The sequence below is a fragment of the Balaenoptera acutorostrata genome, chromosome 8, assembly GCF_949987535.1.
Source record: "Balaenoptera acutorostrata chromosome 8, mBalAcu1.1, whole genome shotgun sequence".
Classification (NCBI taxonomy): domain Eukaryota; kingdom Metazoa; phylum Chordata; class Mammalia; order Artiodactyla; family Balaenopteridae; genus Balaenoptera; species Balaenoptera acutorostrata.
In genome coordinates, this window is record NC_080071.1 from 102,759,236 (window position 1) to 102,779,216 (window position 19,981).

Below are 19,981 nucleotides of genomic sequence, written 5' to 3' on the forward strand. Positions count from 1 at the left end.
GGATTTTAAAAACCAGCTATATATTAATTTAGAAATTCATCTGAAACAGAAGATAGAGTTGAAAATAAAAGGATGGAAAAAGGTACTCTCTCCGAACACTAACCAAAAGAAAACTGGTGTAGCTATATGAATATCAACGAGGTAGACTTTAAGGCAAAAACCATTGTTCGAGGTAAAGAGGGTCTCTTTATATTGAAAAAAAGGGTTTAAAATTGTACCTAGCCATGTACCTAGTAATATGGCTTTAAATATGTATAAGCAAAACAAAAATTGACACAACCGTGAAGAGAATGAACAGATCTGTAATCTAAGTGGAATGTAAACAATGGAATAATCAAGACCAAAAAACCAGGAAAGATAGAAAAGAGAAGTGTCTCTTTTTATATAATCCAGATATAAGCCCTTTGGAGATTATAAAAGATAAAAATACCTTCTGTTTAGTGGCTTGCCTTTTCACTTTTTAAATGGAGTCTTTGATGAGCAAAAGTTCTTAATTTTAGTGTAAATCAACTTTACCAGTCTTTTCGTTTATGTTGAAAGTTTTTTGAATTGTAAGAAATTTTTGCCTATCCCCAAGGTTATAAAATATTCTCCTGAGTTATTCTTTCGAAGCTTGATTATTTTATCTTTTTCATTTAGTTATATTGTCCACCTGGAATGGGTTTTTGTGTGCAGTATATATGAGATAGTCAAGATTTACGCCCCCCATTTGTAGTATCTAGTTGAACCAGACTATCCTTTTCTACTATTCTGCCATCTTTGTCATAAATCGAGTATGTATATATTTTCTAATCTGTTTCTGAAGTATCTTTTCTGTTCCATTGGTCTGTCCTTGCACCATTAATGCATAACCCTCGATATTTGGTTATTTATGTCCTTTAAGGTTGTTACTCTCTAAGATTGTCTTGGCTTTTCTTGGTTCTTTGCATTTCCATATAAAATTTAAATCAAGCTTTTGGAAAACGTACAAACTATAGACAACATTTTCTGAATGCAATGAAATTAAAAATTAGTAACAAAATTAGCACATAAAAGCACCCTTGCCACCCCCAAATTTAAAACTTAGTTGTTAAACAGTTCTTGTGTTAAAAAAGAAGTGAGTACTTTCATTACTAAAGCAAGAGAGGATGAAAGTAGATGAATTTAGAGTCTAATTCAAGATGGTAGAAAAATAGTAAATAAACCTAAAGAAAATAGAAAAGAATTCATTCAACAAATATTTGAGAGCCTGTATACCAGAGATTGTTTGGACATTGCCCTCATGGGGCTTACACTCAGTTAAGCAACATTTTACAAGCATAAGATATGTTTCTCTAGTGTGGAGAGTGGACATCAACTTGATTATGGGTTCAGTTCAGTGTAGAAAACAGCATACTAGGGGAACCATTGGGGAGGCCTTTCTAAGTATAACATGAAAGTTGGAAGCTATAAAGAAAAGACTGACCATTTAAATTACATAAAAAATTTAAAATTATACCCAGAAAACATTACCATAAACAAAATCACACTGTACAGATGTCAGGATTGTGCAGTTCCCGTCATGTAGCAAGGGCTAATTTCCCTAATTTTTAAAGAGATTTTCCATACCAATAAGACAAAGATCCAATGGAAAACTGGCCATAGGATATTGAGAGTTCACAGAGAAATAGCAACAGATGGCTTTGAAACATGAGAAATGCCCAGCTTTACTCATAATAAGAGGATGCAAAGAAAGCTACAAAGATGCCTTTTGTTTTTTTCAGTCCAGAGATTGCAAATATCAATGCTTGATAACTTGCTGTAGTAGTGGGAAGGTGAGGAAACAGGTGCATTTGTGCTTTCCTGGAAGGAGAGTTAATTTGGTATAACCTCTGTAGAAGACAGTTTGCATGCAGATGTTTCTCAAAATTTCAAATACACATACCTAAATGTCATTAGGGAAATGTTTAAATTATGGTTGCAGTCATTTAGTGAAATCATCTAAAGCCTTAAAAATGAAGAAGGAGACAAGAAAACTAATAACACTAAGGGCTAGGGTGGGAGGGAGCTTTTTTGCTATATGTCTTTTGATATCTACTTAATTTTTATTCTTTATGAATGTATTACTTTAAAAATGCAAAAAATTAAGAGCAGTTACATAGAAGAGAGTCTGTAATGAGGTTGCGATAACTCCGGCTAACCTACCCTGCCTTTAGGGTTTTAACCAAGAAGATTTGGAAGAAGAAAAAAGTGAAACACAGGTAAAAGAAGCAGAAGATTCGGATTCTGATGATAACATAAAGAGAGGAAAACAGTAAGTTTGTTCTATTTTTTTAAAAAGGACTTTGTTAAAGAGAACTTTAAAAATGAAGGTAGAGACTACCAAACTTTGTTTTTCTTATTTTGGTTCCTGATTAAGTGTAGGAAAGAATCTTCCATTTTTTTTCTCCCATCTACTTCTCTATATACAGTGCTGTCCAAAAGTTATTTGCTGTTGTTATTTTTCTTTCATTTGCCCTGTGCTCAGCTGTCTTAATTTGTGGGGCTGTATGGTTACCAGGCTTTTAATTTATATCTCACCAAGTAAGTTCTTCTGAAAAATAACCTAATAAAAACTTTCTTTTTTGACAGAGAGAGAGGAAGCTGATTTGAGGGTCCCAGGGGGGAAGTTTTAGATACAAAATATTCCTTGATTGTATTTCACATAGTTTTGTTGAGATGGTTGGAATCTATGTTCAGAAGAATCTAGTGTCATGAGAGGTGACAAACATAGAATGATTTGTTAGTTACTGTTTATAAAGATGATGCTTTAATTCCTAGTGACATGCAAGAATTAAGCTGAATGAGTTTGGCAGTGCCTTTGGAAATTAAATTATAAACCGTATCATCTTATTTATATGATAGAGGCAGAGAGCATATTAGCTCCTCCTTAAGTGTAAAGATTCAGGTGAAAGGTACAAAGTCTTTTTGAGGCTCTTAGCAGATTTGTAGATCTCTCTCTTTACCTCAGTCACATTATGTTTTGAGAGTTATACTTCTTATCACTAAAAAACAGCAGTTTTTTTTCCCTACTTATTCTGTATAAGACAAAAAAATTCAGATAATTGAAAACCACTCTTTTCCCCCCAAAAAAGGGCAATGCAACTAAAACTGAACCATGGAGTGGCAGGCAAAACTTGAAATTTGAAATGTTCTTCTTCAGGCTAACACATGTAAGCATGAACATAGTGTATGAAGGTGTAGGGCTATTAGTATTTAATGTGTAACTGTTGGGAAGTTGAGCATAAAATGTATGATCACTTGTACTTTTAAAAGCAATTTTAAAAGTACTTGCACTTTAGAAGAAAGTAGCACTTCACTGAGTTAGAATTAAAGTTGGTGGTTCTTAACTGTCATAAAAGAAAATGGGTATTTAAAAGGGAATTTATATTTCACTTAATTTTGGGTTACTGCTTAGCATGGACTTTCTGTCGGACTTTGAGATGATGTTGCAGCGGAAAAAGAGCCTGAGTGGCAAGCGCAGGCGTAACCGTGATGGTGGTACTTTTATTAGTGATGCTGACGACGTTGTGAGCGCCATGATCGTCAAGATGAATGAAGCTGCTGAGGTGAGATAGGTCACTTCTAGCTTCATCTTTCTTTCTCCCACATAATTGGTTATGTGGCCTTTTTTGTTTTGTTTGTTTGCGAGGCATGTGGGATCTTAGTTCCCAGACCAGGGATCGAACCTGCGTCCCCTGCATTGGAAGCATGGAGTCTTAACTGCTCGACCGCCAGGGAAGTCCCTGTTTTGTTTTGTTTTTTTCTCCGTGCAGCTTATGAGATCTTGGTTCCCCTACCAGCGATTGAACCCGGACCCTCGACAGTGAAGAATCTTAACTATTGGACCACCAGGGAATTCCCGCCTTTTTTTTTTTTTTTTTTTACACTTAATCCTTGCTTAAACTACATTAAAAATACTTTGTTTTTGTTTTTTTTATAATAAGCATTTACTGTTCTAAATTTTAAGCATGGAAATAATTTTAATTTTTAAGTAGTGTGTTTTAGGAAAAAAGTGAAAAGTCTAAGTATTAAGTAAAATGGGGCTTTTTAGCTGAATTGGTTTGCTGGTTTTATGGGGGAATGATTTTGTTCTCAGGTTCTGCTACCACAAAGTGATGTTTCTTCGCATACAAAAAATTATAAACTCATATTTATTATGTTATAAACCTGTGTGTCATTCTTTTGTCTCTGATCAAATGATTGCATTTAACTCACTGCATTTAAAAATTCTGCTCAAATTGTAAAAATTGCCCAAGTATTATGTTTAAAAACAAGTCCTGCTGTTTTAGAGACACTTGCTGAAGTATTTGTGAATCCAATGACATGTGTCTAGGATTTGTTGCAAAATTATTCAAGGGTGAAGGGAAAAGTAGCTAGAGAGATAGCTGAATAAGACTGGCCATGTGTGTTTAATTGTTGAAATGTACATGACAGGAGTATTATTTTGTATGTCTGTAGAATTTAAAATTTTCTATAATTAAAAAAGTAGGGGGAATTCCCTGGTTGTCCAGTGGTTAGGACTCTGCGCTTTCATTGCTGAGGGCCCGGGTTCAATCCCTGGTTGGGGAACTAAGATCCAATAAGCTGTGTGGCCTGGCAAAAAAAAAAGTAGGAAAAACATACCCAAGCAAATACTAAAACTCTTCTTTAATAGCATATTCTTTTATCTTTCTTACAAGCCTCATATAGCTGCAAAATTATTCTTGATGATAAACCAAATTTTTCCATGTATAATTTGTACCTTGAATGAACTCTGCAAACTTGATAGTTAATGCCAATATTTTAAATTAAATTTGTTCCTCTCGATTTGTAGTTGTTAAAACTAATTATTGTAATAGTTTTGTGGGTTTTGGCTCTGCAGAAAGTCTATTCTTTATGTAATTATTCTTTCTTTTAGGAAAAACTGTAGTGTCTTGGAGAAATTGCTGCTTTATTATATTTAAAGTTTAGAATTGTAGTGGTTATAATTCACTATTAACAATTGCCCTTTTTTCCTTTTTTTTTTTTTTTTCAATCTTTTTCTTCCTGGATAGGAAGACAGACAGTTGAATAATCAAAAAAAGCCAGCACTGAAAAAATTAACATTATTACCTACTGTGGTCATGCACCTTAAGAAGTAAGTATTCTGTTTTCTTGAAAAAGTGTTTATTTATTTATTTATTTATGACTACATTGGGTCTTTGTTGCTGCACACGGGCTTTCTCTAGTTGCAGCGAGCGGGGGCTACTCTTCATTGCGGTGCGCGTTCTTCTCATTGCGGTGACTTCTCTTGTTGCGGAGTGGGCTCTAGGCGCGAGGGCTTTAGTAGTTGTGTCTCACGGGCTCCAGAGCACAGGCTGTAGAGCACGGGCTCAGTAGTTGTGGCACATGGGCTTAGTTGCTCCGCGGCAGTTAGGATCTTCCTGGACCAGGGATCAAACCCGTGTCCCCTGCGTTGGCAAGCGGATTCTTAACCACTGCGCCACCATGGAAGTCCGAAAAAGTGTTCCCTTTTAATGGAATGATATTCAAGCTATGTACTAGTATTCTAGAGATATTAAAGAATGATTGCCTTCTGTCAATTTACAGAAAAATAATAATGAATAGAATTTCCTAGATTATTAGTTCATCACAAATTTTTCTTAAACTTTGATGCCTGATGCAAACAGAACAAATAGCAAACTAATATTAATGAAAGAAAAACTTGGAAACCACTTATTTTGTTCTTTATAGACTGTTTAGTGTCTGGTAAAATTGCATCTTTTTTCCCAGTGTGATTGAGAACAGAGCAAATCCTGGGAGACTACTTGAAGCACATATTGAATAAGACTCATGTGTCCTGTTATATCATGAATTATGTCAGTGGTCCTTCTGCAGGTTCTTTTCATTGGTTTGCTCACATTCCTGAGCAACTTTGATTTCTCCTTGAACTCAGCAGTAGCCTTCTTTTGATGGCTAAACAAATGCATTAGTACACCGATGAGCCAGCCATATGGTCTAGGACTTTCTACTAGAAAATTGCTACCTCTATCCCAACAGACAAAATTATCTGTGCCAGATTTCATATATATAATGTCATGTTCCCTGTTACCATAATTGATTCTAGTACATAAAATGGAATTTGAATAGCATCAGTATTTCATTGGGATTTTTTTCTGCTAGGAGAATGATATTCTCCCTGGTGTCCTGCAAAGAATAGCACAATTCTGGGTTCTGTCTTACTTGAAACAGTTTGAGGATCACTATTCTCATAGATTAAACATTTTTTTTTCTTAGCTGTAATAATTAAAGCTCATTATTCTTACAGTCTGTACCATTCATATCAGCATTACCTTTTGTAATTTGGTGTGTTTTTTGTGTTTTTTTTTTTCCTTTAACACATCATCTTTACCTATCAAGTCTGTTTGTTTCTTGAAAATAGGAGCTAAATTTCATATTGCTGTTGAAGTCTATGAATAGGTGCTCAGTAAATAATGTATGAGTCAGTTTTTAAAAGCAGTTTTTGGAAACATCACTAAATCTGTAAGAAAATCCAAAGGAAGCTACAATAGAATCAACATTCATAGACTTGACTTTTTTTTTTTTTAATTCTTCTTCTTATTACAGGCAGGACCTTAAAGAAACATTTATTGACAGTGGTGTGATGTCTGCCATCAAAGAATGGCTCTCCCCTCTACCAGATAGGAGTTTGCCGGCACTAAAGATTCGAGAAGAGCTGCTGAAGATTCTGCAAGAGGTCAGAGGCAGATAATCTGACTTGTTTGCTCTTCATTCATTATCTACTGTGGTTTGTATTATCATAACCTCTGTATTTTGCCATATATTTATATATCCTCGCTGCCACAGCCTATCAGAAGAGGAGTTTTATTAGGTGTGTTTATTAGGAACATACCGAATAAAATGAGCATAAAAGGAAAGCCTTTTAAAACTTCGTGTGACTGTGGTATTGAAGGAAAAAAGATCTTGGAGTAGCTCTGGTTTATCTGAGAAGAGTAGTATAGTAGTGGGCATGTTGTAGGGAGGCACTTGAAGTAGAAGGAGCACCAGCTTCAGCATCAGACAAGCATGCATTTGAATCTTGATCTGGGCCACCTTTATGTGGCTGAGACACCTTGGGCAAGCTACTTAACTTCTGAAGGAGTTCCCGAGGAACCTGCTATGTGCCAGGTGCTTTTCAAATATATAGGTTCACTTATTCCTCACAACAAACCTGCAAGGTAGGTGTATTATCTCCATTTTACAGATGAGGAAATTAAGACTCAGGGAAGTTAAATGACTTGTCCAAGGTCACATAGCTAGCAGATGGCTGTGGTTGGGTTCAGGCTTAGGTCTGTTTGGTTCAGAGGCCTGAGAGGACCCTTGATTTATTAAGCTGCTAACCTCTGAGGATGCTTAGTTCACACTTTCTCATACTGTTAAGTTTTACTTCAACTCAGTGGTAGTACTGAACTCTCAACTACTGATGTGAACACAAAGTATGTTTGTGTTCAGTGTCCGTAGATCCTGAAAATAGAACTTTTTTGTTATTCTATTGTGAATGAACCAGGTCTTGCCGGCCCTCTAGAGTAGATTGGCAGGACTCCCAGCTTCAGAATGATTAATATGTATGTCTGTGTTTATGTTCCCCAGCTACCTAGTGTGAGCCAGGAGACCCTGAAGCATAGTGGGATTGGACGAGCAGTGATGTATCTCTATAAACACCCCAAGGAATCAAGGTCCAACAAGGACATGGCAGGGAAATTAATCAGTATGTACATTTTACTTTTTGTTTGGTGTGTTTATGTATATAGAGAGACAAGTATATATAAAAGCTAACTATATTTTTACCAATTTTCATTTAAAATGAGTCAATGAAATGGAGTAGGAAAATTTTTTGATACCTTCTTATAGGTACTAAGCTTTTTTCCCTTAGACTTAAAATGCTTCTCAGTATATTTAAGTATGCTATCCAGTATATAACAAGTAGAATGATACATTTTCTACTCATGGGTCAAGACCATGTAGAGAGAGAGGGATTAGAATGTTGGCCCTAGAGTCGGTCATACCTGGGTTCAAATCCTAGATTCACCACCTACCTTACTACGTATCCTTGGGCTAGTGATTTAAGCTCTAAGCCTTGGTTTCCTCCTCTGTGAAACAGAGAATTATGTGTTTAGTTTGGGTTGTCTTAAAGAATAAGTGAGAAGGTGTATGTAAAGCATGGTGCCTAGAATATAGTAAGTCTTCAAGAAATGTTAGCCACTGCTGCTATTGTTGTTATTTTTATAATGGTCTCCAAAGCCTTTGTGTGTTATGACTTACTGATGACAGAGGAATCCAGAGGAATCTAACTGAGGTTCATTTACTCAGTTGTCATGTTGTTCATGAACACCACATGCGTCTTCATCATCCTCCTTAACTCTTCCTGTGCTTTGTGTTGGAAAGAAATTTTTAAACTTCAAGTCTAATTTGAAATAGTAACTACTTTTGTATCTGAATACAGTAGTTATTTTTCTGTTGAATGTTTAAGACTATCAAAAGCCTTTAGAGAAATTTAATTCTTTTTATAAACTAGAGAAGTATTATATCTTCGATCTTATTAATAATCAGTAGTTTATTGCCTATTAAACAATAAGCTTTTGATGCTTTGATGCAGTGGGTCTCGACGTTCTTTTTGCCCTAGGCAAGAGAGAAGCAGACTGTTCCCCCGGTACCTGTGATGTACTACAGGTGATTCTGAATCCAGGGTTGGGGACAGCGGGTCAGTTTTTAAAGAGATATAGACTCCCCTGAGACTCCTTGCTTCCTTCTTAGTTTGACAACACCTGTGTTCTGTCTGTAAAGGTCCTTTCTTGTTTTGATACAATGCAGCGATAAGAGCAAAGACATCAGCTGGCACCTCTGGACTTTTACTGGCTAAACAGTGCGCATGTAGTACTTTTTTGTGTGATCACCTTAGCAGCTTTCTTAGACTTAATGAAGTACAGACCCTACACCTGCACTATCAAAATGTAATTTTTAAAGATTTAGACCATTTTGACAATAAGGGAGCTTGTTTTTGGTTAGAGTAAGAAAGTAGAGGAATTTCAAGGTTTTCTGTTTTCAATATTTGCAAATGATGTGACCGACAAGGGGTTAATATCCAGAATATACAAACAGCTCATGCAATTCAATATCAAAAAAAAAAGCTCATTAAAAAAATGGGCAGAAGACCTAAATAGACATTTCTCCAAAGAAGACATTCACATGGCCAACAGGCACATGAAAAGATGCTCAACATTGCTAATTATTAGAGAAATGAAAATCAAAACCACAGTGAGGTATCACCTCACACCAGTCAGAATGGCCATCATCAATAACTCTGCAACTAATAAATGCTGGAGACGGTGTGGAGAAAAGGGAACCCTCCTACACTATTGGTGGGAATGTAAATTGGTGCAGCCACTATGGAAAACAGTATGGAAGTTCCTTAAAAAACTAAAAGTACAACTTTCATACAGTCCAGCAATTCCACTCCTGGATATATATCCAGAAAAACAATGAAAACTCTAATTCAAAAAGGTACATGTATCCCAATGTTCATAGCAGCATTATTTATGATAGCCAAGACATGGAAGCAACCCAAATGCCCATCAACAGACAATTGGCTTAATAAGGTGTGGTACATATATGCAATGGAATACTACTGAGCCATAAAAAAGAATGAAATATTGCCATTTGCAGCAACATGGATGGACGTAGAGAATATTGTGCTTAGTGAAATACATATTCCACATATAAGTGATATAGTACTTGTCAGACAAAGACAAGTACTATATGATATCACTTATGTGTGGAATCTAGAAAATAATACAAATGAATCTGTATACAAAACAGAAACAGACATACAGACATAGAAAACAAACTTATGGTTATCAAAGGGGAGAGAGAAGTGGGGAGGGACAAATTAGGAGTATGGGATTAACAGGTACAAAATATTATACGTGAAATAGATAAGCAATAAAGATACACTGTAGAGCACAGGGGATAATAACCTATAATGGAAAAAGCATCTGCCAAAAAAAGAATCACTATGCTCTACACCTGAAACTAAATATTGTAAATCAACTATACTTCAATTTAAAAAAAAACAAAAGATTTTCTGTTTTCAAGAGACTAAATTTAGAAATTAAACTGTCTTTATGAAATAACACAGCTAGTTGATGACTGTCAAAGTGAGATAGATGTTACTTTCTTTAAGCTTCTGTGGTGATTACAGGTTTAAGTGATCTTTTTTTTTTTTAAGTGAACTTTTTATATTGAATTTTCTGAATCAGCTGGAGCTAGTTGTGATGCTGGTATCATGCTGTGTTTATTCTACAAATGGTCCTGAAATAATGTTATCTTTAAGGAAAGAATGTTCTTAATGCCTAGAATATGATATTACACTAGGGTATGATTATTTCAAAGAATGGTAGTAGAAATGCTACTTTATGGGCTAAATATTTACTTTTTCTCCATTGTAGATGAATGGTCCCGGCCTATATTTGGTCTTACCTCAAACTACAAAGGAATGACAAGAGAAGAAAGGGAGCAGAGAGACCTAGAGCAGATGCCTCAACGGCGACGAATGAACAGGTAGGAGTAAGTGGAGTAAACGCTATTGTTGCGATAACTCGGGAGGGGTTGGTAATTAAGATCATTAAGAAACCTACAAGATGGTAGGATTTTGTCTTTCGCCTGCTTGATATGTCTTGCAGTTCATGATACCTTTTTAGTTTAAATGTGGTAGTGTACAGTGAAGCTCCACACCCCTTCCCCTTGCAGGCTTTTCTGGTTGGATCTGGCCTCTGCCACCGTTCTGGAGGTTGCTTAGGTTGTTTCAGCCTCTTGCAGAAAAAACTTTCTCAGTCCCATTTCCAGATCCTTAAGAGAAAAAAAAAATGTTCGATTTATATCAATAAACTGGATGTAGTTGCATCCAAGATGGCAGGCTCATTACAGGTGAGTGAAACCTGGTGTGCAAATGATCATTAAAATAAGTACTCCACGATGAAGAGTGGCCCCCACTCGCCGCAACTGGAGAAGGCCCTCGCACAGAAACGAAGACCCAACACAGCCAAAAATAAAAATAATAAATAAATAATAAATAAATAATTTTTTAAAAAAAATAATAAGTAGTACTTTTATAATACAATATTAGGAATTATTTTCCCTGATCCAGTGTAAAGGACCTAACGGTGGTCTAAGTTTGATATTTCATTTTGCTCTTTTTTCCTTAGTTATAAGGTCCTGACATTTCCTAATATCTCATCAATTACTTTTTTTCCCAGCACTGGTGGTCAGACACCCCGAAGAGATTTGGAAAAGGTGCTGACAGGAGAGGAAAAGTAAGATTTTTGTATTGATTTTCAATGTAGACTATATTGGGAATGTTCTGCTTGCTGCTTTGTTTTAAGAAAAATAGCAAATGAAATGATGCTCTGTTCACATTGGCAGGGGATGATTCCTAGTGTAGTATTTATTGAATATTCACATTCTATGGGTGCCCTGGAGGTTATAAGAAGATTGAGAAATAGTTCATTCAATAAAGATTTTGTTGCTGCTTGCTATGTGCTAGACTCTCTGGTAAACTCTGAAAATACAGAATCAAATTAAAAGTAGTCCATTCTTTCAGAAAGTCTTTAGAGGGATTGTAGGCAAAGGGGAGAGCTTAAGCAAAGATGTGGGGTAAGCACGCAAGGCCTGTTTTAGGGATGGCAAGTAGTCGGGCAGTAGTATGGTGCCTGAGGTGGTGGAAGATAAGGTTGGAAATGCAGATGTTGACCAAATTCTGAAGTGCTTTAAGTCAAGATGAGGAATTCTCACTTCTCTTTGTGGTTTCCTAGAAAGTTTTTGAGCATGGACGTGAAGTCGTCCGATTGATTTGGAATGCTTCTGCTGGTAGCACGATGTAGGATGGGTTGCAGGGCAGAGGAACTGAAGGCAGTGATACAGCTAAACTGAGACTGTAACGGAGAAGCAGAAGGTTGAGGAGCCCTCGCAGGTGTACAGCTGCCAGGAGTCTGGCGTGGCGGGCGAAAAGTGGGCTAGAGCTGAAGATACCAACCAGAACTTTAAACTTAAATAACCCTTCACTAGAGTGGAGAGGAGGAGTAGATGTGAAGGCATAGATGATGTCTGTTTTGAGCATATTAAATGTAAGGTGACTGAGATGGTCCTATAATTATCCTGGGCTTAGAACTGCAATTTGGGCTAGAGACATAGATTTGATAGTTACCTCCGTAGAAAAGATTGTTGACTCAAGAGAGTACAGAGTAAGAAATAAACTGAACCCTTTGAAAAGGGGTGTAGCCAGTGAAGGCCAGTGAGCAGTTGTGGTCCTGCACATTGGAGGAGAACCCAGAGGAGAATGAGGCCACGCTGGGGGGGGGCCGTGGTAGGCTTCACGGGGGTTTGTGCAGTGAGGGCTGGCAATCAGGCAGCACCCAGATCGCAAAAGGAGAACGAGAAATGAGCTAGAGGGAGCACGTGTCGTTTGCTCGTGGATAGGTGTGCTGACAGTGGCTTCAGGGGAAAAATGAGAGTTGTGGGAGGTTTTCTAGTCAGTTAATGTATATGAAAGTTACAGAAGTTTCAGTTCACGTATATGAAAGTTACAGAAGCTTGATACTAAGAATGGAGTAAACCGTACAAGGGAATAGAAACAATTTTAGAATTTTTTAGCCTTCTCTTCCTCTTCTTCCCCCACCCCCGCAAATGCCCACCCTCCGTTTACCACTGGGGTGGACAGTTACCTAAAGGTTGAGTGATTCGAATTCCTAGACATCAAATAGGCCTCACTTTTGGAGGATGGTAGTCTTACGTTAGCCTAGCGCGGTCGCTCTCCAGTTTGTGCATAAAAGTTACTGTCTGTGACGCCAGCCCGTGCTGGCAAGGACGCGGAGAACTAGGCCACTCACCCACTGCCGCGGGTGAAATGGCACAGCTGCCCTGGAAAGTAGTTCGGCCGTTTCTTGCAAGGTTGGACACGCAACCGCCATGCAACCCAGCGCTTGCACAAGGTTCTCAGGCATTTATCCCAGAGAAATGAAAACTTACGTTTGTGCAAAAACCTGTCTGTTAGTACAGCTTTATTCGTAATAGTCCACAACTGGAAACAGCCCAGATGTCCTTCAGCAAGTGAATGGTTCAACAGACTATAGTATATTCATACCATAGAGTACTGCTCTGCAATTAAATGGAACAAAATATTGATAGATGTAACAACTTGGTTGGATCCTCAAGGGCATTATGTTGAGTGGATAAAGCCAGTTTCTAAAGGTTACATGGTGTATTATTCCATTTATATGACATTCTTCAAATGCCAGCATTACAGAAATTAATAGATTCATGGTCACCAGGGTCTAGGGACTGGGCAAATAGGGTAGGGAGGTGGACATGTTTACTAAAGGGCAATAGGAGGGATCCTGTGGTGGATACACGAACTTAACACACATGATAAAAGTGCATAGAACTAAATACACACACAGATAAATACGTGCAAGTAAAACTGGGGAAATGTAAATAAAAATTGATGGATTATAGCAACATCAATATCCTGGTTGTAATATTGTACTATAGTTTTTGCATGTTGTTACCTTTGGGAGAGACACTGGATCTCTCTGCATGAATTCTTGCAACTGCATGTGAATTTATAATTATCTCGAACTTTTTTAAAAACAAGAAACAGACCAAAAAATTACCGTATGAGTTGCATATGCACAACCATGTAAACTACTTTATGGGCATACTCAGTCTGGGGGGTCATTTTGAATCCCTGGTTTTTCACCTCACAAGTGAACACATGAGTGACTCTATTAGACCAGAGAAATTGAGATTCAGAGTCCTGATGGAGGAACCAGCCTTAGAAAGGAGAGATGCGATTATATCTGAAGCTGAGGAGAGGTGAAAAGGAGTCCTGAAAATGCAGAGGAAATTGGCTTTGAGGGGGAAGTTGAGCCATTGGTACAGTAGTGTGAGTGACGATGAGGCCATCTAAGACAGACAGCAGGATGCTGGAGCGGGTGACTTTGGGAGGGCAGAGGAGGTTTGACACAGGTGTGCAGCCGAACGGGATGCAGCCGGGTGTGGTTGGCCACATAAGCAGCTTGTCTTCTCCCGCTCTCAGGGCTCTTAGACCTGGAGATCCTGGATTCTGTGCCCGGGCAAGGGTCCCCATGCCCTCGAACAAGGACTATGTTGTCAGGCCCAAGTGGAACGTGGAAATGGAGTCGTCCAGGGTAAGCAAGCAGGGGGACAGCAAGGTGGATCTGAAATGCAGATGACTGTCTTTTACTTTGTGTTTAATAACCCTTAACAGCTCTTAAGGTTTATCTGATTTGACGAGAGCTATTTTCTGGTCACTTATCTAGCCAGATCACTTATTGCTGATGAGGTTTACTTCGGACTTAAAGGAACATTATCAAGTTGGGAAGTTTCCTCTTATTAGTCCCTTTATTTCAACTGAATCTTGAAGCCTAGAGTGTTTTGGTACAGTCGTTTTTTTTTTTAAGAACCCTGAGAAACAAAACTCACCTGCTTCTGCAAGCTACCCCTCCCTTTCTATTCAGCTGTTTTAAGTAATTCTGTTGTGAGGTGTTTATTAGGGTAGACACTTCCTCTGCCATCACTGTAAATACTATTCGGTGATCCTTATTGCTTCTCAGTAATCTTTTTTTATTCTCCATTCAAACTACTCTTTCTAGCCTGGTATTCTTAAAAAGGGCCTAAGCCGATTGGAAAAGCATAAGAGGCGATTTGCAGAACAGAAGCGACTCAGCAGAGTGCACCGTGCTGTCAAGTTCAGCATTGAAGGCAACAGGATGCCCCTGTAGGCCTGGCCCTACCAGAGCGTGTCCGGGAGGTATCCCCAAGGAAGCATGCTCTGTGCATGGGCTTGAGTTGTCAGCAGCTAGAGTGAAAACAAGTGTGTGTGTGCTTTCTTAACCAGAAAAGGCCAGGACCACTTTCAGTTTATGAAATAATGACCGTAACAGGCACTTAGTGACATTCTAGTCCTCTTGAATATTGAGAAATTGATACGGGATTCCCTTCCTTTATCAGTACCCTAGAGACTAATAGGTAATTACCTCATGGCTAGGCATTTTGGTCTTTCTGACTGGTACCCTTTTTATTAAAAAGGTTTCTGTTAGGGCCTGGAATCCTAGTGGTCGCCCTTACAGGCGTGCAAATTGGTTAGTAACGTCTTGGTGAAAGGGAGGTGGCTTCTTTTCCTGTTGTCAGTGGCTCAGTAACTGCACTGAGGGCTCATTGCATAAAGCCTGACACTGAATATTTAGGAGATAAATTTAATTAACACATATTCAGTTCATGGTCAGAAATGAAGAAGACTTGGAAACATTCATAAAGCCAGACTCACTGACCTGCTGTGCTCAGAGGTTAACGGTGGCGCCTTTGCGGCAGTGCCCTCTTGAGCATCTGTCTGAGTGCGTTGCCTTCCTTTTGTGCCTCCTCCGTGACCCCTGCTTTGGCAGCTATTTCCACGGACACACTTACCTTCCTGCCGTTTCACTTTGTTGTTAAGCTACTATCAAAACAAAGCACACAGTCTTACTTAATGAGAATAAATAAAGGGTAGAAGAGCACTGGTTCAGTGCTAAGAATTTCTTCATCTCTACTTCCTTCCCTTTTTTCTTCCCACCCCCCCTTTTTTTGGCCACACCTCGGGGCTTGCGGGATCTCAGTTCCCGGACCAGGGATTGAACCCTGGGCCACGGCAGTGAAAAACGTGAAATCCTAACCACTAGGCCACCAGGGAAGTCCCCTTCCTCCCTTTTTTCTTCTTTCTATTTCTGTGTCCCTTGATATCCCTCCTTCCCCCCCGACCACCCCTGTTTCTCTTTACCTTTACTTTTCTCACTGTCTCTTCCATCCTTTTATTCCTCTCTATCGTAACACATTTTCTTCCCCAGCACACTATTTTGAGAATCAAGAACTGTAATAGGGCAGTGAAAAACGTAATAAAAAATCCTAGTGGCCAGTCTTGTTTGGAAGGGCATGTGCCTGTCTGCTGGTGTTGCTGGTTCTGATCCCACCCTCCCCGTAGCTGATGGGGAGGTGGGCAGAGGTGGCCCAGCCTGTTGCCAGAGCGAGAGGTGACCAGCGTGATGAGAGGGGAGTTCAAGGAGAGTTCTTCTCCATCCCCAGCACTCCCCAGATCAAAACGGGCTGGTATTTATCTTGGCCTGTGTCTGGCTTATAGAGCTCTGTCAAAAAAAGAAAAATAATAATAAGGCATGTTTTGGGGGCTGGTAGTCCCATGTTACATTTCAGTAAATTGTCCTTAAACCACCTGACACTGTTTCCCTGTTCAAGAAGATTCCTTACATATTCATTCAAGGCTTTCACATTGCACAGACACTAATGAGTGTTACTAGAAAACATGTTTCCCAAGAAGAAAATTGGAGTGAGTAAATGGCTTTCAAATGAAACTCTTTTTGTTTTAAATGTAATTTTTATTTTTGAAGTTACAAGAGTAAATATACTAGAGAATAAACCCCATTCCCAAAGTCCTGCTCTTCCTCTGTGTAAGTCACCACTGCTAACAATTTTGATGTGTTACATGTATTTTCAGTAATGCTTTAAACTTAGTTTTTTCTGCTTATAATTGTAGAAAATTTTGAGATTATAAAGAGAAAAATCACTCACCACTCAAAAGCAATTTGATAAAATTTTTGCCTTGTTTTCTATTGATACTTTAATATAATTAAAATTATATTGTATAGAATTTTGATCACTTCTCATTAAACCACCTTATAGAGTTATCATTTGTAATGGCTGCATAATAGTCTATCATGTGAATATATAATTTGTTTATTCATTCCTCTATGGTTTCTGATTTTTCGCTTCTAAATAATGCAGTAACCTGTGCTACATTGTATGTTTATATGCTAATTTTTTCCATGGAATGCTTTTAAAATAACATTAGAATGACACAAGCAGTGCATGTTTTTATATAAACTTTTAAATATGAAAAGCACAAATAAAATTAATGTCACTTGTAATCCCACCACACCTTAATATTAACATTTTGGGTTATTTCTTTCCTGTTCTTTATATATGGGTACATAAACATTATTACTGGTTTGGAGAGGCTTTTGTTGGAGGTGGTGGTGCTTTTTTGTTTTTGGTTATTAACTTTTAAGCAAAATTGTGATCATACTCTTTTATACCTTGTTGGGTTTGTGTTTTACTTAACATGGTAAAATTCATTTGAGTTAACATTCTTCAGTGACTTAATATTGTGTTGTAATATGATTGTACGATGTTTTTTTAAGCAAACCCATCTTGCTAATCTTTTAGGCTACTTTTGGTTTTTCACTGATAAAGCAGCGCAGCGTACAGTTTTACTGTCCTAAGGAAGTGGTGTAGGGTTGACAAATCAAGAGAGGAGTCATTGAATTTGACAGGCTAGGTACTCAGTTCTGTGTGTTTTCAGGCTTGGGGTAACCAGGCATCTGCCAGATACAAGTCATACAAGCTGTAACTAGGAGTAGATCAGCGCAGCCTGGGCACATCCCAGTTGCTGAGGCTAGAGGCTCAAAGTATTAGAGAAGGTCCTGGGGAGTGGACAAGAAGTCCGGGCTGCTGGGTAGGGCTGCTGGGAGTTGGGCAGTTGGCAGAGGTCTGAGCAGGTAAGGCTTCCACTGTGGACTGGTTGCAAGTACTAAAAAGCAGGGCACAGTGTCTGAAAGGAAGTCAGATATTTGGGACTGTCTAGAAATCTGGGGTATTGCATGCATAGGGTGATAGTCGCATAACTTTCTCATCTGATAATGAATTTTTATGCTCCCTCAGAGTACTAGTGCCCAGTATTAAAATCGATATAAAATAATATTTGGAATTGGGATGTATGTAGAAAATCTAGGATGGGTGATCAATGCAGCTCTTGTTCAAGAATGACTTAGAGGTCTTTGCTTATAACTGAGGTGGAAGACGAGTCCAGAGGTGAGATAAGGCTTGGGGGGGTTCTCCCCAACTCAAAAGAACTTCACCACACTGGTACCGACCTTAGGGTGTCTCCTAGTCTCCACCTTATTTTAGCATTCTTTGAATTGAGCTTCACAGGTGATTCAGTAGTAAACATCTGGGGAGAAGAATTAGAAAATCCCATCTTTTTAAAACCACTTGACAGCCATAAAGATTGGAATTGTTAGATTACTGTAGCCAGCAAGAAGAGTTTGCCCTGATCTGACATAAATGGCAGACCTTTTCAACATTTCTAAAAGGTGTCAATTTCTTGGAGACCACACCTTTTCAAGACAGTCTTTTCAAAATAGAAGAGAAATTACCTAACAAGCAAACCTTTAAACATAAAGGGCAAGCAGAAAGAGATGCAAGAAGTATAAGCCCCTTGGTTCAAGAGAATTAATTTACTTTTCTTTTTGTGTCAAACTGATTGCAAAGTAGTAGTAATAGCAATAATAGCTGCTTTTATTTTGAGCGCCGATTGTTAGCTAGCCTCTGTGCTTGTATTTGTTATTATTATCTTATTCACCTCTCCCAGCAGTCCTGGAAGTAGTTCAGACAAGGGGCATCATTTGCACAGGGTTACAGAGCCCTGACTAGTTTCTAATCGGAAAGTAGAGTTCCAGCAAGCACCTAGGGGTTCTAACCTCATTCATTATGCTTCAGGCTTTTTCTCGATGACTTTCCTTGCCTTAGAAGATCGTTATTTTTTATGCCAGCACTGTTTGAAGGTGTACGTGTCAAGCGATCACCTCCACATTTGGTCTTTGAAAGGGAGAAGCATACAGTCAAGATGTGATCTGATGGAATTAGGGGGATTGTAGTTTCAGTTTTAACCCCCCTTTCTCTCTTCTAGCAAATTTCCGTGGACTAGAGGCAAAATTTGAAAGTAAGACACAGATAAGAACAAAATTATTCTCCATTGAGAGAGTTTAATATGCTTTTCTAACACTGCTGTGTATACTTGCTCTGTTGTTCCTGAGGTCACCAAAGCTTATTCTGGCTATTCCAGAGCTGAGAGCTCTTCTGTCTGCTGACTTCAGATAAAAGAAGATGAAAGACAAAACTAAGTGTATGTGTTTCAATAATTTGCTCTTTAATTTTTACCCCACTCTTAGTTTCAGGGGACCTCCAAGAAGGGTATCAGTCGACTGGATAAACAGATGAGAAAGTTCACAGACATCAGGAAAAAAAGCAGATCTGCACACGCAGTAAAAATCAGCATCGAGGGCAATAAAATGCCCTTGTGACTGCCTGGGAGGTTCCCTATCTCTGCTCTTAAGAAATGCGCAATGGACTCTTTGGCGAACGATGACATTTTAAAAACTTTTTTAGTGTACTTGTAAATGATTCAGCTTGTATCAAATGTTGTCATAGGACTTGCATTTCTCTCAGTTATATTTAAAACCATTTGTTGTGCACTTTGTACAGAAGAATACTAGTCATACTTCTATCAACTTTACACAATAAAATTCCATTCTGGTTTTGGGGGGCTGTCTCTTCATTGTCTTCGAGGATGCATTCTCCATGGAGGTGAAAATTGGTTCTTGGTGAGTGCAGAAAATTTTTAGCTATTACAGTGGTTTGTGGCCCTTCAGAGTTCAGCCTGCCTAACTGTGGTGTGGTTTGTCTGGTCGTTACCCTTGGTTCCTGACGATGAGCTTCTGCAACCCTTGGGATTCCTGGGTGCTAGGAATGTCTTTGTGATGCGAATGAGGTGGGTCATGAAAGGCCCCTGGATAGCTTTAGGATGGGGGCTGGTCACCAGAAAGGACCTACCACGTAATTAGAGGGTCAGGGCTTTGGGCAGGCCTCATGGGCTGGGGGCTGGGGGATGCTGGAGATTGACGTAGTCATGTTGCCCGGTGATGTAATCAGTCGTGTCTAAATAGGGAAGCCCAGTTAAAGACTCTGGACACTGAGGCTCTGATTGGTGAACACACTAATGTGCTGAAATGGTGATGGGCCTTGATTCCACAGAGAAAGGGTGCAGAAGCTCTGTGTTTCCTCCCAG

At 38.7% G+C, this 19,981-nt stretch overlaps 1 protein-coding gene across 1 annotated transcript in view; it reads left to right on the top strand.

The window, feature by feature from the left end:
• Positions 1-19,457, top strand: part of IWS1 (interacts with SUPT6H, CTD assembly factor 1) — a 44,620-nt gene extending 25,163 nt beyond the window's left edge. The window contains exons 5-13 of the mRNA XM_057551378.1: positions 2,175-2,272; positions 3,416-3,566; positions 5,034-5,116; positions 6,586-6,715; positions 7,609-7,726; positions 10,464-10,575; positions 11,271-11,327; positions 14,108-14,219; positions 19,086-19,457. Of these exons, the coding sequence (XP_057407361.1) occupies positions 2,175-2,272; positions 3,416-3,566; positions 5,034-5,116; positions 6,586-6,715; positions 7,609-7,726; positions 10,464-10,575; positions 11,271-11,327; positions 14,108-14,219; positions 19,086-19,217 (993 nt within the window). The 3' untranslated portion in view covers positions 19,218-19,457. The remainder of the gene's footprint in view (positions 1-2,174; positions 2,273-3,415; positions 3,567-5,033; positions 5,117-6,585; positions 6,716-7,608; positions 7,727-10,463; positions 10,576-11,270; positions 11,328-14,107; positions 14,220-19,085) is intronic.
• The last annotated feature ends 524 nt before the right edge of the window (positions 19,458-19,981 follow it).